The 17,009-nt window shown below is 43.8% G+C and overlaps 6 protein-coding genes across 6 annotated transcripts; 3 read left to right on the forward strand and 3 right to left on the reverse strand.

The window, feature by feature from the left end:
- Positions 1-1,426: 1,426 nt before the first annotated feature.
- Positions 1,427-2,323, forward strand: O0I10_009985 (uncharacterized protein; the record flags this gene model as incomplete). Its single annotated transcript, XM_058489969.1, has 1 exon — positions 1,427-2,323. The coding sequence occupies one exon, from the start codon at positions 1,427-1,429 to the stop codon at positions 2,321-2,323; it is 897 nt and encodes a 298-aa protein (XP_058339204.1).
- Positions 2,324-2,374: 51 nt separating this feature from the next.
- Positions 2,375-3,851, forward strand: O0I10_009986 (uncharacterized protein; the record flags this gene model as incomplete). The annotated part of the gene is made up of 2 exons (XM_058489970.1): positions 2,375-2,442; positions 2,558-3,851. 2 exons carry the CDS (start codon positions 2,375-2,377, stop codon positions 3,849-3,851), a joined length of 1,362 nt encoding a protein of 453 aa, XP_058339205.1.
- A 976-nt stretch (positions 3,852-4,827) lies between these two features.
- Positions 4,828-5,586, forward strand: O0I10_009987 (uncharacterized protein; the record flags this gene model as incomplete). Its single annotated transcript, XM_058489971.1, has 2 exons — positions 4,828-5,092; positions 5,225-5,586. The coding sequence occupies 2 exons, from the start codon at positions 4,828-4,830 to the stop codon at positions 5,584-5,586; spliced, it is 627 nt and encodes a 208-aa protein (XP_058339206.1).
- A 47-nt stretch (positions 5,587-5,633) lies between these two features.
- On the reverse strand, positions 5,634-7,363 carry O0I10_009988 (uncharacterized protein; the record flags this gene model as incomplete). The annotated part of the gene is made up of 2 exons (XM_058489972.1): positions 5,634-6,976; positions 7,036-7,363. The coding sequence occupies 2 exons, from the start codon at positions 7,361-7,363 to the stop codon at positions 5,634-5,636; spliced, it is 1,671 nt and encodes a 556-aa protein (XP_058339207.1).
- A 4,247-nt stretch (positions 7,364-11,610) lies between these two features.
- O0I10_009989 (uncharacterized protein) lies at positions 11,611-13,011 on the reverse strand (the record flags this gene model as incomplete). Its single annotated transcript, XM_058489973.1, has 4 exons — positions 11,611-11,754; positions 11,821-11,859; positions 12,735-12,790; positions 12,849-13,011. 4 exons carry the CDS (start codon positions 13,009-13,011, stop codon positions 11,611-11,613), a joined length of 402 nt encoding a protein of 133 aa, XP_058339208.1.
- A 2,116-nt stretch (positions 13,012-15,127) lies between these two features.
- On the reverse strand, positions 15,128-15,395 carry O0I10_009990 (uncharacterized protein; the record flags this gene model as incomplete). The annotated part of the gene is made up of 2 exons (XM_058489974.1): positions 15,128-15,249; positions 15,314-15,395. 2 exons carry the CDS (start codon positions 15,393-15,395, stop codon positions 15,128-15,130), a joined length of 204 nt encoding a protein of 67 aa, XP_058339209.1.
- Positions 15,396-17,009: the final 1,614 nt, after the last annotated feature.

The following is a 17,009-nucleotide window of genomic DNA, read 5'->3' on the forward strand; positions in this document are numbered from 1 at the left end:
TATAAAAGATGTGGAGTCACAGCTCCAACATCAGTCTTGAGACGACAGCTATCACAACGTACTTTTTGCATTAAGTACCTTCGTCGAATCCTCACTTAGGTTAATTCTCTTTTTGCATACGTTGCTTTTGACCTTACATTTCCTTATTAGATTCTTGCCGTTATATATAAATACACCATCATAACATATGAATAAACGTTATCGAATCATCTTATATTCTCTTTATTTTCGCCTGTGTGGCGTCCTCGATACGCAAAACAAGATACACGACAACTGGTAGCTGATGCAAAACAATCCATGAGGACGCATTTGGGCAACCTCAAGATCCAGTAGCCAATCTGGCAAGCTTGATGGGCCAATTCTTGGAAGCTCAAAGACAGCTACAAAACAAGGACACACAAAGAATACAGCTACGTTGACAAGCACCGGAGACGTACCATGGCGATAGATCACCTCATGCAGGTGAAAGCTGGTTATGCTCCATCGAAAGATAGAACCAAGTGGCGGGGAAATCAACCGCTAACCTTTTGGCATACACACAAGCTCTTTTTCGTGGTGATGCGGAGATCTGGTGGACAACAATAGAGCAACAAGGAATCAGCTCTGACAGCTGGACCAGATTTTGTGAGCTGGTGTTACGAGAATTCAAGCCTAAGAACAGCATTAAGGTGGCTAGAGACAAAATGGCTACATTAATGCAAGGGGAAAGGAGCGTCTCGGAATACATAAATGAATTCAGGGTAATCAAGCTTCAAATTCCGAAAATGACAGATGAAGAAGCCCTTGATCGCTTCGAGAGAGGATTGAGAGCTAGTATCAATGGACCACGTGCACATGTCAATTCCTTCCACCCAACAACCCTCGAAACGGCAATTCAATATGCCCATAGCTGGGAAAGCGCTCATATGGAGAATGCATACATTGAAGGCAGCCAACAATCAATAACAAACGGCTCATCACAATACGTTTCCTCCAACAGCAGTGTCGCACCAATGGACTTGGATACCCTCTTTACAATGTTCAGTCGCATACAATTTCAAAAGCAGTGTATGCAAAAAGAGATTTAATCTAAGTGAGGATCCGTCACCTTCGAAAGAGCTTTTTGGGACGAACCGATCGATACTAGTCTTGTGGCGAACGAACGAGTCTTCGACATTCGCCAACGAATTCATTGCAACATGGAAGCTTTTTGCACAACCTTGGAATCTTCAAGCGCCCATCTCTCGCCTTGTATCTAAGGAACAGTGCCATTGTTCAGTTGCATAATATTCAGCTTCTCCGCCTCTCTCACCTGCTCTCATTTCAACGCAATTGACATACCTTTTATCAACTTGACAATTCGCCATTATGAGCGGCATTCAACAGCATCTTATACACGTATACACATTCTCACATACCACCTACGTGCAACGCTTCCTCGTGCAACATGACATCTCCAAATCTCGGTATCATCTTCCGAGCCAAGATCGATACAGCCATCTTCCCATGTCGGCTTTGCGATCCTGAAGAGGATGAGATTTTTTACTACACGAGCCCTGCTCTCGCTCAACACAGCACCAAGGTCCACAAGCAGCCAACAACCGTGATCTTTGAACGCTATGATTGTGATGCGACCTTTAAGTCTCGTGCATCCTTATTGTCGCACAATTGCATTAAGGAATTCATGCCTGATGAGCAAGCGCGGGTACCTCCTATCACAGAAGATGCACCTGATGGGAATTCTATTGTCGACCTTGTGGTGATATCCACTACCAAGTCCTTTGTTTGTCCTCGTTGTGCAACCGCTCGCTTCACAGACCTTACCCACCTACAAGAACATCATCTCAAACAACTTTATCAACACTTGTGTCCTGTTTGGGGTTGTCCTCGACAATGTGTATACCGTGATATCGAAAAGCGGGCGATAACGGAGCACTTGAAGTACTCGTGTAATGCTGATGAGGAACCGGAAAACGACTTTGCACAAGAATTTTGCTTTGGCTGTGACCGCTTATTACCATCCAATGAGATGACTGAACACCTCCATCAGCATCCAGGCCTTGTGGATGCCATGGCAAGCAATTTCATGGAAGCTACCTTTCGCGATTTGGATATCATCAAGGAGATTATCGGCATTGTGGGATGGGATGTAAATGATGTTAAGCAGCAACTACGACAACGCCAAGTTTGGAAGCACAACAACATCATCCACACAGCTCTTTCCACTCTACGCACACGTCAACAACAACAGCAGCAGCATTCGTTATCATCCACTCGCACTGCCAATGATACTTCCAACATCAACTCTGCCAATAGCACACCATACAACACGCCTCGTTTGTAGCCATTTCGGGATTTGCAGCAACCTCCATCACCATCACCACATATCATTGGCATGAAACGCACTATGGCGGATCGATCACCACAGCCTTGTGATGTTTATCTTTTGAAGATAGTAAATGGGTAACAATAAAAGTACGGTGATACCGTGTATATGATGATGTCTTTATTCATGCGTGTCTTAGTGGTCTTTTATACTATTCAACAGGAATGTCATATATAATGTATCCCTTATTAGGACAAATTCAACCTCCTTGTTTATCCCCGGACATGACAAGCCTGATCTTCAAGGTAAATCTCGCCGTAGCAATAATGGCACGACATCATCATCATCCACTACTCGATCACAACCACGACGCCACCGTATATTGTCTAATGCTGAAGAAGACGGTCACATCACACCACCACCAATCTTTTCAGCAACAGCATCGCTATCACTCGATTTCTTACGCTCATTAGAGCTATCACCAACATCGGGTCGTACTTCACCTTTAACGCTTGACAATGTCAACAATAATCATGTTGCACCAAAGGAAAGCGATGTTATCGAGACTAATGATGAACATGTGGATGAGGAAATTGATCATGGTGGTGGAGATTCAACCGGAGTGCCAGCACTAGAGATCAACAGCATTGCAGCATCAACAGCAACAACGACACACGACAACGATGATCGACAACAACTACATGCGACTACAACAACACGACCAGCAGCTGATCATGACAACAACAGCAACGACAATGATAGTGTGGACTCATGGCTTCGTTCGGGTCGACCAGTGGATGAATTGGCAAATGAAAGGGCAGCAACAACCACCGAGCAAATTGATCGTGAATGGTACCAGCTCTTTGAGAATCCTATTTCACCACCTGGCCAACGCTCAGCTTCATTTGATGCATCATTTGACCAAGCAATCATGGATTACGACATACAACATGGACCTTCACCCACACGCTCACATCGTCGCACACGCTCTGTTTCTCCTGTTATCGATGTATCATCACCATCATTGAATGCTAATCATGCTCACACACCAGCACCAAATGATGGCAATGTTACAACAATGGAAATTGACGAGCCAATTATACCGTGGAGACCTACACAGCAGCCTCGTGAATACATGTCGATCACAACATTGATGCACAATCGACGATCACGACGCTATCTACGTGTGCCACTATTTAACAACAAGCACGCACGCCTTTGTTTTGAAGCAGCTATCAATGAGCTTGTGGAACGGCATATTGTTGTTGAGGGTGATGACCATACTATTGTGACACAAAAGAACAACGACTTTCACGACGCATTGTACCCATTGATTGCCGAGTTCACTAGGCCACGACCACGTGTTGACAATCAAGGTTGCATTGAATGGAACGGGATGCAACAAACCGATGATGAAGCTGAGACCACCGATCGTTTGAATAACAGCAATAACCTCTCAGCTAGTGAACGTAGACGTCTTTTTCGTAGACGTACAGCTATACGAGAAGGACGTGATGCTACTACATCTCTTTTTAATCAATATTGACACCACTCCATGTTGACTTTTGATTCGCTTGTTAATCCAATTTATACATAGTGTATGTTTTATTCAGTGTTTGATTAACACCATTTAAGGGGAAGTGAAAAAAACAAAAACATAAGAACTAAATCAGGAGGTCTAGAATTGGATTCCTGCTGGTTATAGGAGAAGTTGACATTGGAGATGTAATACGATGACGTTTGACGGATCGATTGTTCATCTCAGGAGAGTTTTTCGAAGAATTTGTTTCTTGAGCGGCATCTTTAATTGGGCATTGTTTTCTAAGTGTCCAAGAGCTTGGCAATGGTGGCAGCGTGATTGTGGTTTGGACGTGCAAGTTAACTTGTTGTGTCCTGGCACATGGTAGTATCGGCAAAAAAGTGGCATGCAAGATCACGTAGCCTACATCTTATGTATCCAGGTGCTATCATCGGAGTACTTGAGTTTGACATCGGTGGTGTAATTGAGTAGTAGTGGCGGCGATTGTGTTACAATCGTCTATTCCTCTTGCGGAAGATCATGCCACAAGTACGTTTGCCAGGATAACGTTTGCGTGAAACCATCAAAAAGGTCGTCTCGGAAATCTGTAATTGTGTCAAGTCAAATAGAAGGGCATTTTTGTTTATCGCGCGACACCATGGAAGTGATGAGCCATTTCTACTACATGAGAGCAGACCATTTCATGCGTTGAAGTAGTGGCATTGGCATAGGAAATGGGTTTATCAGGTGGAAGCCCACCCTTTGGGGAACGAGGAGAATCAGGAAGACCCATCGCTTGTCAATCCAAGTAAACGAACAACATGTACCATACCAGCCAATCAACTGTAGGCACACTTTGATAACAGCTATGGATCCGGCTCAATTACCACCGATTCCACACCTACAGCACGTCCTGATTTCCACTTTATTTGCTCATTGGGTGATCTCTTGGATGACGATGTTGATGAAGTGCTCAAAAGATTCAACAAGTCTTTATTCACCAATGGCATTCCATACAAGATTTGGTGGGCTGCGTCGTTGGCTTAAAGCCATCTATCAACGTAGTTACTCGTTGGCATTGATACCGGAACATTGGCGTATGTCACGCACCATTCTTATTTACAAAAAAGGTGACATACAGGATCCTGGCAACTGGCGTCCCATCGCCCTGCAAAATTCAATCAGCAAGATCTATACAGCTGATATCAACAAAGTGATGCGACGCACCTTGACCAACGATACAACGTGTGATGAGCATGTACAACGATGTCAGCTGCTTTGTGTCCACCGAGGATGGATCAACTGATGTGATACGATTACAGCGTGGTACTAAACAGCGATGAGGCATCACCATTTATCTTTACGTTATGCATGTTGGAATTGAGCCATCGTCTCAATAGTATTCAGCCTTCATCACAACAAGCCTACCACAACCATTTGCTGTTGGCTGAAGATCTTACTATGTATTGTTTCGCATGACCCAGAGCATCTCGGACGCCTTTATCGCATTGTTACCGATTTCATGGATACACACGACTTGAGGATCAATGCAACAAAAACATGTTTTTCGGCAACCATCACTCACAGCAATCACCAACGGCACACCGATGAGCGTATTGAGCTACGTTACCATGGCGAAAGGATACCACGCACTTATTTGAGGATTCATGGAAGTATCATGGCAACAGTGTGGGTCAGCAACGGGACACCATTTGGGCCGACTTCAATCGTTTACAATTGTGCACATGTAGCATCATCATGATAGGTATCCAAAATTAGATAGTAGTTATTTTTATTTAAAGTACACCTTTAACGAACAATAACATGGTCGATCCTTGCTTTTAAATATTCAATGACGGTTGTCATGTTTTTATCTATTGTTGCGTTCACCAACTCCAGTGTATCGAGACCTTTGTGGTAATCGGCCAAATACATCAACCCACGGCCATCTACCCGATCAGTATTTGCGATGATGAGATGCTTGATACTTGTCATTTTTGATATCGGATGAAACCCATCCTTGAAATGTAGCACTGGGGATTCGTCAAGCGTCAACGTACGGATTGGGGATGATTGGTGTAGAGATCGTGCGAGCGTGATTAAGCCGTCTTGTTTGATGTATCCTCGTCCACATGAATCTTTCAATATCACATGTCGCATACTCGGCATCATGGATAATGCTTGCACAAATTCGAGCGATGTATTGACAACGTTCATTCGATACTCAAAAGATTCCAGTTGTACACCGTAATGTCGCATTTGCAAAAACATGAATGAAAGGTCTGAGAGGTCGTCTCGGTCTTCATGGATAGATAAATGGCGTAAATGAGGGAGATGATTGAAAGGTGCGAGTTCTGGTAATATTTGCTCATTCGGTAGACGTTGACCATCATAGCCGGCATCCATGTCAAGAGCAATGGATTGTAATTGCTTGCAACGATGAAGGATGGGAAGCATAATAGTTTCTTCAGGGTCGTGAATGTCGTCCATCTCTGACTTGTAGCTGTTGTAAACAAACTCCTGTAGCTGACATGTATCGGGTGGTGTAAGGATGGGTGGCATTTTACGCATCATATCTTTGCTCTTATATAATTTCCCAATACCACATGAAAGACGTTCAATGCCTTGTCCCCATGATGTATTCAAGATGGCCATTAAATGATGCAAGGGCGTCTCGTGCAATACGTGGTCGATTTCGAATGTGCGTAAATGATCGCAAGGCATGTCGTAAGTTGTCGACCATAAAGGATCTTGTCCAAGGGATGGGAAAACATTGCATGTGATGATATCCAATTCGGGTCGAGCTTCCACAATTTGAATCAAATCAATGTTGGAGTGCCATTGGAGTCGTAAATGACGCATGCTGGGACTAGCACGCATGATGTCTAATAGCTGATCAGTGCTGATGCCGTGGTTGATACGTAAGAATTGAAGGTTGAAGCATGATAATGATGCTGATGATGGTGATGCCTTGGGTGATACATGAACACGAGCCGAACTTGAAAAATGGGTTAACTGTGGGCAGCATGCCAAAATGCCGAGGATGTCACATTGACTACGAGTCGATCCGATATGCAAACGTGTCATGTATTGGGCAAAGGTTGAAAAAGTAGTGGATGGCACCAAATCGCACTTGTTGTCAATGGCAACCACTGCAATGAGTAACAAGATCAGTACATCTGATTTATAGAACAAGCTCATGGATACTCACTGAATGTAGAGAGACGTGTAAATCCCATATGGATGAGGCTGTCGATCACCTTGATGATGCTCTTCTCGGATGGCTGTACCAATACAATATGCCTTGCATAGGATCCAACAAGTGATAAGAAAGGATGCAATTGCTCGAGATCATTGCCGCTTAATCGTATGGACCGCCACTGATCAACGGACCATTCAGCCATACGTTCACGCCATGCCCGACAGACCAACATGCACCGAAGACATTCAAGCTTTGAGAATGAGGCGAAGATCCGCTGGTTGATCTCGGATGGCAAGGAAGCGATGCAAGTTGTTGTAGGATGTTGTGAATGTGGCATGCTTGAATAAAAGTTTGCAAAGAGGCGAAGCAACGAGTACAAGAAGTATCATTTGAGTCGTTTTTATACCAAAGGGGGGGGTAGACCTGTGCTGCGGATTGTGTCGCAGCATGGATCGTCCTTTGTAACACACGATCATCTTGTCGCAGTAGTCAATGATCACCCAGCCATGCTTGTTGACATGATCTCTTTATTACATTCATTTAAAGATATGAGGAAAAACGAATACTGAAAGCAGCGAATACATGTATAATGATGGCATCAACTCCCTAATGCGTGCATGAAAACATGTTCGGCATTTCACTTGTGCAACAAGGCGATCTTTTATGGGAAATTAAAAGTTGCGACCAACGCCGCCACCACAGCCTCCTCTTCACGCCTTCACCAATGACCAAGAGATTCACTTCCCTTCTCTAAAAGCACCTTAATGTCGACAAGTCTTTCAGCAATCACCAGAGTACACCTTCAGTATTGTTAAGTCAACCACCGACACGCGTCTTTCTCTTGTCATTGTACACCATCTACTCACTCACGCTCACACACGCACGCACACACACCAGGCTTAGCAGCACGTCGCAGCAAGTGTATTCGACTAACGCAGCTCAATGGTGGCGTCATTGGTTATGACCTGTAAGGGTACCCTTGAAGCTTTTGGTGGACAAGTACTAGCCTTGAGAGATACCTCTTCGGCCAAGCGAGGAAGGAACTCTTACAATCCATGGACGCAACAACTTACTTTTGACATAAATGCTACCAGAAGCATGATGATTGGTAAGGTAGATAGAGGAGAGAAGACAAGTTGTTCTATGGATAGTGAGGTGATTGATCCCTTTTCAAGCAGATGATGGTCTCTTTTTTCATCCATGTCATGCAAGGTATCAAGTTAGATCCTATCAGTGACGAAGGCAATGAAGCCATATTGGGTTGACTGCGACGACAAAAACTGCTTATGGTTGAGAGGGTAAATGGTTCATGATGGAGGATTGGACCGACACCACGATATGCATGCACCATGGTCGATCGTACATTGCAGCTGAACGGAGGTAGTATGATGATGATGAAGGATAGCTGTAGGAGTATTATCGGATGGATCAATCAAATAAAGGGATGGCTTGTTGAGATCAATATGATGCATACAAAAGCCTTTATTGGAATAAATGGGTGTCTTAGTACATGTGTATCCCTCGCTACATGTTGACAGATGATGTGAATGGTGGAATGTGAGAACAATAGTAAGTAAAATTTGATTGGAGCTATACCTCTACAGTGTACAGAAATCCTGGGGATTGAGCTATAGCGCTTTGTCACATGTATAAAAGAACCTGCATGATATGCATTCATCGACCCATGTCACGTCAAGATTATCAAAAACCAACCAACTCGTTTTATCAAATCCAACGCTTCAATGTCTAATAAGTGTCGCTCTCCGAGCCTTAAGTATGTATTCGAATGCTTCATGGATCATGATGGTTTATGACTGCGATACAATAAAAAGAAGCCATCCTTTGTTTAACAAGGTATAATACCTAGCAAAGTCTTCATGTTACAACGTGCTTTTCCCACATCTCCATACCTCATCACAATTAAATGGATGGTGTTATGTGATACGCCGAATGCACCGATACACTAAGCTAGATAAAAATCTACTTGCATACTTCATTTTGGATCCCAATCACCTCAGTGCATCTCTGGTATAACGTATAGGACTCCTATTGTATGTCGTGTCCCAAACGTGCGTAAATGATTGTGGCTCGATATAGCGGTATGTAAGCCGTGCGATAATGGGGGTGCAAACGGCTATGTGTGCTTGTGTGCTTGTGGTATAGTGTATAACAACTCATTCCTTCTTATACATAATGCATTAAGCTCACAATGAATACCATACCCTGTAACAAGCAATGTAGAGCACAATCACTCTCAAATTAGTTAATAACTTGCGATACAATCGTTAGAGAATCGCCACTGCATTGGATCTATGTACTACCAGCCCATGCGCGAGAAAGCTTTAGTGAGGCCATAAAATGTTGTGGCGAAAGAGCGATCCCACGATGTAAATGATCCAACCTTCCATTTCTATTCCCTCTTTCAAACCAGTAACAAACCACGTGATCCACATCTTGCCCATACGAGCTGATACCATGATACCCCAAATAATAACAATCCAATTTCATTCAATGACAAAGTTGAAGAATAGTATATAGTAGTGTGGGCGTCTATCAAGTAAATCTGGTAAAGGTACAGTGTTGCAAATTGAACAAGATACGGATGAACCACGTAGAGGCCACAGGGATAATGGTGTCATTGCATTCCTGGTTGCTGCCGTCATAAGCATCTTCATCCATGATTGCATAATAGCTGCTGCATGCATTGAATCGAGTACTCCAATATCATCCGTCCATGGCTGTACAACACCATTCGTCAAAGATAGAAGCCCTTTTGTCAATTCCATCCACCCATCACCATCCTTAGCGGTATTCACTTGATAGGATCCATCTTTCCTGTTGACAATGTGACAAGGAATCAATGCAACATTCCAGGATTCTCATTACTGCACATGATTGCACCCATTCACCCTAACAGTTGCACGTCCATTATGTTGATAAAAAGAGCCCTTGTGATCGCTATTGGCATGCTTCCTTCTCCATACAGCTGTTGGTCAATCCCTTGCTCGGTCATTTTGTATCACAGCCCAACCGGTTGATGAAGATTGTGTTGCGGCGTACTCGACGACTGATATGGCATCATCCAAACTGCAACACCCAAAGTCGGTTTCCTTGCTGCAGAGATGTCCATACAATGACAAATGGTGATAGCCGTTCTCCATAGGAAGGGGTGTTGGCTGATGATGATTTCCCTGGGCGATCGATACACCTTGATAGCACCAAAAGACTCACACACATTGTAGCTTGTTGCTGATGTGTAAGTGCACTTGCATGCGACACATCCCATAATGATCACTTAACTTGTGCTACTTCAATAGTATCCTTGCCTCAAACAAAATCCGTATCTCCATGACACCGCATCTCCATGACAACCATACCATGCTGCTGCTATTCCATTGTAAAGTCCGTTATTTGATAGCACTTGTATTGTAGATCCGAAATATACATACCAATGAATCTCCAAAGGAAGGGAGCGATGCTGGACGATGAAGGCCATGAGCGATGGATAAACCTTGATAGCACCAAAAAGACGCATGACATTGTTGCTTGTCGCTGCTGTGATACACCCATAAGAGAGTTGACCTGCTGAATGCTCTTGAAAGCTATTGCCCGATAGTGGGAACCACCAGAGGATCGAGTAAATGTTGTTGACAATAAGATATGAGTCCTGTTGCTGATTGCTGCCTCGTGGTTGCTGCTGATATGATCCACCGATAATAGTTATGCGGGCGTAGCAGGATATCCATCGAAAAAATTGTCGACAACTATAACCGCAGTCAGACAAGACAAAGCTTGGCGGCACCAAAAGATATAGGAGTTGCTGCTTGTTGTTGCAGATGCACATAAAAGCAAATGACCAGTACTTGGTAATGAGAATAATCCAACGACGTAATAAGGCCGGTTGATTGAAAGATGCCGTAGACGTTGCTCGTTGATCCAGGAATGATTCACCTATAAAGATGCACGTTAAACAATTTTCTAAACTCATAAACGATACTTTACCATGATAGCTGCATCCATGACAAGTCTAAAGGTCCATGAGACAAGTAGCTTGAGGAACAGCCCACATACTACAATAAAAGAGGAGGTTGGTAGGCGTTGTACAAAAGAACGGATCATCATTTACCAAGCCATAAGCACAAAAACCTGCCGACATCCAAATCAAGCCGTTACTTTGCAATGGTCCACTTGATAAGATAAGCTACGTTGGCACTCGGATTGTACTAAGCGATCGAACGATACTTGGTAGTCATATGCAGTGAGAAGATCGAGTAATGTTGGCGACGTGAAAGATAGCATAGTTCCATGATGAAGAGGAGCCGACACAAGGCTGAGGTTGGTGATCACTTTTCAAAGAATGGAACCGTCCCTGATAGGCAAAACCAGACGAAAGCCGATTAAGCATTATGCCACCGAAAAGCTTTGCTGAAGAGGAGTCCATACAAAGGCGAATGCCGACAATAGAACACTGCTGGATAACCAAAGTCATATCAAAGCCGAATAAGAATGATGCCACACGTACGCTGTTGATTGTTGCTGAAACAGTATGATCCACCGTAATAGACATGAGCCGGCAGATAACCATCAAGCGAGCTGTTGATAACGAGAACCACATGACGGAGTAAAGACAGCTGGCACCAAAAATACATATTGATGTTGCTCCTTGCTGTTGATACAATAACATTCTTGACGTCCCAGTGATACGGTCGAGGAAAAGCCTTCTTGATCCTGTTATTGCACATCTTCCATGTAAGTGCACTTGCATGCGACACATCCCATAATGAATACTCTTACCTTGTCGTACTTTATTGGTATCCTTGCCTCAAACAAAACCTGTATCTCCATGCAATCCGCATCTCCACGACAACCATGCCATGCTGTTGCTATTCCCTATTGTAAAATCCGTTATTTGATAGCACTCGTATTGTCGATCCAATGTTATTAATACCAATGAATCTCCAAAGGGAGGGAGCGATACTGGACTATGAATGACTTGAGCGATGGATAAACCTTGACTTGCTTGCTGCTGTTGTGATACACCCATTAGAGACATGCGCTGCTGAATGCTCTTGAAAGCTATTGGTCAATAACGAGAATCACCAGAGAATCGAGTAAACGTTGCTGACACTGACGATGTAGACCCTGTTGCTGATATGATCCACCGACAACCGGTATGCGTAGTTGGATATCCTCAAAGGATTGGCGTCCACCTTGGAGTGATGTATAGATGACCTTGGTACTACATACTAAAGATGTCGACGTTGGCTCTCATTGCTTGTTGATAACATGATCCATCCATAAGAGACGTTGAATGGCAGCCGTGCATCAAAGGGATTGTCGATAACCAGAACCACCAGAAGATGAAAGCTTGCTGACAAATTGCTCCTTGCTGCTGACGTGATCAATTGATAAGAGATCTTCATTTCTGGATGCCACCGAATCACCGATAACGAGAAGCACCAGATGATGGGATGAAGCTTGCTATGACACCAACAATATGGATGCTGTTTCTTGTTGCTGATACAGTCCACTCATGAGAGACGTGCATTGGCTGACAATCTTCAGCTGTTGCTTGGTAACCAACCACCAGAGATGCAAGAAAGGTTGACACCACCAAACGATATAAACACCCTTCCCCATGGCTGACATGATCCAACTATCAATGATGCACCATTAAGAATTTTCCAATCCCATCCAATAGTACTTACCAACCATAGCTGTGACCTTGTAAACTTCAACAAGACACCATATGCCAAGTAGCTCTCTGCTGTAGCCCACAATAACACGTTACTAGGTACATTAACAATAGGAAGAACACTTACCAATATCAACCATAGGATATCCGAATAAACCCGATCCCAGCAAATGCACGTTGCGTGTTGTAAGATAACCTACCTCGATAAGATACACACCCGTTTTCCATAGTACTAGAACGATACGTACCAATGATGACGACAATGATAACGTAGTATAAGCCTTGGCCATAAATATACGCTGCTTGCAGTGATGTATCTAAATAAGAGACGTTTCAGCAAAGTTTTCCAACAAGCATACCAATCATCCATACCAGAACCTCAGTGATCACATAGACTTGGAACCAAATAGGCCATCCGAATGAAATGTAATGATAAAATGCCACGCCAAGAAATGTCAAAGTACCAGTACTCTCCTCTAGCTCACTCCAAAAGGACGTGGATCAAAACACCAGATTTAACAGAGACCATGGGCCCTTCACCAGCCGACTTTGAACCACAATGAGCCGTGGATCCCGCATGCTGTGCGTCAATAGAGATAACCATCTTCTCTCTAAAGGCGAGGAAATCAATAGCCATAGAACGATGGAGCCGTGCGAACAGAGGATGCATGTTTAAACCCTGAGGTGGCAACTTGAGCCGCACTGTTTCCGCTAGCACAACATGACCGTCTCCCCTGGGAAGTACAGTACAATGACATCCTTGACGTGCTGTTTGACAATAATAATATCGCCGAAAGAGAGCCTATTGCTTTCGTCAGTGTACTTGAAGGTAACAAATCCTTAGGCAATGCACTTTACGTTGAGGTATTCCCAATACCATTCCATTGATGTTTGCAAATAACCTTGTATCCATCCGATCCGGTATGTGATGCTGCTGTTTAATGATGTGGTTCGTTAATCACGTGGCCCTGATTTTAGGATTCAACACCATGCATACCATTGAGCCAACGTACAGCGTTCTGCCTTGAGATCCGTATCTTGTTGCTGCCAGAGGTACCATCATTCAACATGTTCAACCTACCATAAACGCAATGTGAGATAACAAGGATAGCATTAAAAGCATGAGAGTCATATATACCTGAATCACGCAATCATCACCCGCATACTTGGGAACCAAATAGGCCATCCGAAGGCAATAACAATCAACCTGCAGCGCCAAGGTATGCCACCATATGTACCATACTCTCATTGGATCCTGAAATTGGCATCATAAGAGATATCCACCTTCTCTGTGGTGGGCAAGGAAATCAATAGCCGTATTTGGATGGAAAGCCGTGTGCACAGCGGATGCCTTTTCAAATTGGCCTTGCCATCGCATCTTGAGTCACACTGTTTCCGGGCCAAAAATTCCCCAGGAGAGCACAGTACTATACAATACCATTCCGACGTGCAGCCGTGATAACAATAGCATCGCCGAAAGAGGCTCCGCCACTGTATGGTGTTTGCAATCCACTTGAATCCAACCAATCCCATCATAATGAACATCTTACTCAGGTATTTCTTCAGCATCTTTGCCTCAAATAGAAACCGTATATCCATGCCATCTAGTAGGTGCTGCTGCTGTTTCATTGTAAGGCACGTTAATTAAGTGGTCCTGCATTATAGATCAAACACCATGCATACCATTGAGCCAACCATACAGCATTCTTGCTTTGAGATCCGTATCCTGTTCCTGCCAGAGGTACCATCATCCAACATGTCCAACCTACCATAAACGCAATGTGAGATAAAAAGCAACCCAATCCACACGCTTTGGTTGTCAGCATACCCAAAAGAGGCAATGTGAAGACGTCTTGAGAACTCTCATTGTGGACAACTCGGTAAGGAAGACACACGACGCCGTGAACCATGGTGATCACAAGGAATTGCAACCAAATACACCATCCGAAGGCAATACAATAATCAACCTGCAGCGCCAAGGTATGCCACCATATGTACTATACTCTCATTGGATCCTGAAATTGGCATCATAAGAGATATCCACCTTCTCTCTGTAGGCAAGGAAATCAATAGCCGTACTTGGATGGAGGCCGTGTGCACAGCGGATGCCTTTTCAAATTGGCCTTGCCATCGCATCTTGAGTCACACTGTTTCCGGGCCAAAATTCCCCAGGAGAGCATAGTACTATACAATGACATCCTCGACGTGCTGATTGATCAAAATAGTATCGCCGAAAGAGGATCTGCCACTGTATGGTGTTTGGTAAGTCCACTTGAATCCAACCAATCCCATCATAATGAACATCTTACCTTGTGGTATTTCTCAATAGCATCATTGCCTCGAATAAAACCGTAACTCCATGTCACCCATATTGTCTTGCTGCTGTTTTATGATAAGGTTGGTTAATTAACAGGTTTCGCTTTGTAGATCCAATACCATCCATGCATACCATTGAGCCAACGTACAGTGTTCTTGCTTTGAGATCCGTATCCTGTTGCTGCCAGAGGTACCATCATCCAACATGTTCACTACCATAAACGCAATGTGAGATAAGAAGCATACCCAATCCACACGCTTTTGGTGTCAGCATACCCAAAAGAGGCAATGCAAAGATGTCTTGAGAACTCTGCTGTGACAACTCGGTAAGGAAGGCACACGACGCCTGAACCATCATCGTGATCAAGAATGTTCAAATAACACACCATCCGAAGGCAATACAATAATCAACCTGCAGCGCCAAGGTATGCCACCATATGTACTACATTCTCATTGATCCTAAAATTGGGCATCATAAGAGATATCCACCTTCTGTAGCAAGGAAATCAATAGCCGTACTTGGATGGAGGCCGTGTGCACAGCGGGATTTACTTCCTTTCTCAAATTGGCCTTGCCATCGCATCTTGAGCTTCACTGTTTCCGGGCCAAAATTCCCCAGGAGAGCACAGTACTATACAATGACATTCCTTGACGTGCAGCCTTGATAATAATAGTATTGCCGAAAGAGGCTCTGCCACTGTATGGTGTTTGGTAAGCCCACTTGATTCCAACCAATCCCACAATGAACCTCTTACCTTGAGGTATTCCTCAATGGCATCATTGCCTCAAATAAAACCGTATCTTCAGGTTATCCATATTGTCTTGCTGCTGTTTCATTGTAAGGCACGTTAATTAAGTGGTCCTGCATTATAGATCAAACACCATGCATACCATTGAGCCAACCATACAGCATTCTTGCTTTGAGATCCGTATCCTGTTGCTGCCAGAGGTACCATCATCCAACATGTTCACCTACCATAAACGCAATGTGAGATAACAAGTAAAACCAACCCACACGCTTTTGTTGTCAGCATACCCAAAAGAGGCAATGCAAAGACGTCTTGAGAACTCTCATTGTGGACATCTCGGTAAGGAAGGCACACAACGCCCTGAACCATGGTGATCACAAGGAATTGCAACCAAATACACCATCCGAAGGCAATACAATAACCAACCTACAGCGCCAAGGTATGCCACCATATGTACCATACTCTCATTGGATCCTGAAATTGGCATCATAAGAGATATCCACCTTCTCTCTGTAGGCAAGGAAATCAATAGCCGTACTTGGATGGAGGCCGTGTGCACAGCGGATGCCTTTTCAAATTGGCCATGCCATCGCATCTTGAGTCACACTGTTTCCGGGCCAAAATTCCCCAGGAGAGCATAGTACTATACAATGACATCCTTGACGTGCAGCCTTGATAATAATAGTATCGCCGAAAGAGGATCTGCCACTGTATGGTGTTTGGTAAGTTCACTTGAATGCAACCAATCCCATCATAATGAACACTCTTACCTTGTGGTATTTCTCAATAGCATCTTTGCCTCAAATGAAAACCGTATATCCATGTCATCCATATTGTCTTGCTGCTGTTTCATTGTAAGGCTCGTTAATTAACAGGTTTCGCTTTGTAGATCCAATACCACGCATACCATTGAGCCAACGTACAGCGTTCTTGCTTTGATATCAATGTCTTGTTACTGCCCACAGGTATCATCATCCAACATGTTCAACCTATCATAAACGCAATGTGAGATAACAACGAAAACCAAGCTAAACGCGCTTTCTTGTGAACGTACACAAAGGAGGAGACATAAAGGCTTGTTGTTGTGGACAACCCAGGAATGATACAGGCGACGCCCCCATTAGATCTTGTATAAGCGAGAGAACAGCAACCTACACACGCACTTTAGTACCACAATGTCCAACTTGAATAGTAAAAGAGCTGCAGCGATTGACCGTACCTGT

The sequence above is a fragment of the Lichtheimia ornata genome (genome assembly GCF_029851405.1).
Source record: "Lichtheimia ornata isolate CBS 291.66 chromosome Unknown scaffold00063, whole genome shotgun sequence".
Lineage (NCBI taxonomy): Eukaryota > Fungi > Mucoromycota > Mucoromycetes > Mucorales > Lichtheimiaceae > Lichtheimia > Lichtheimia ornata.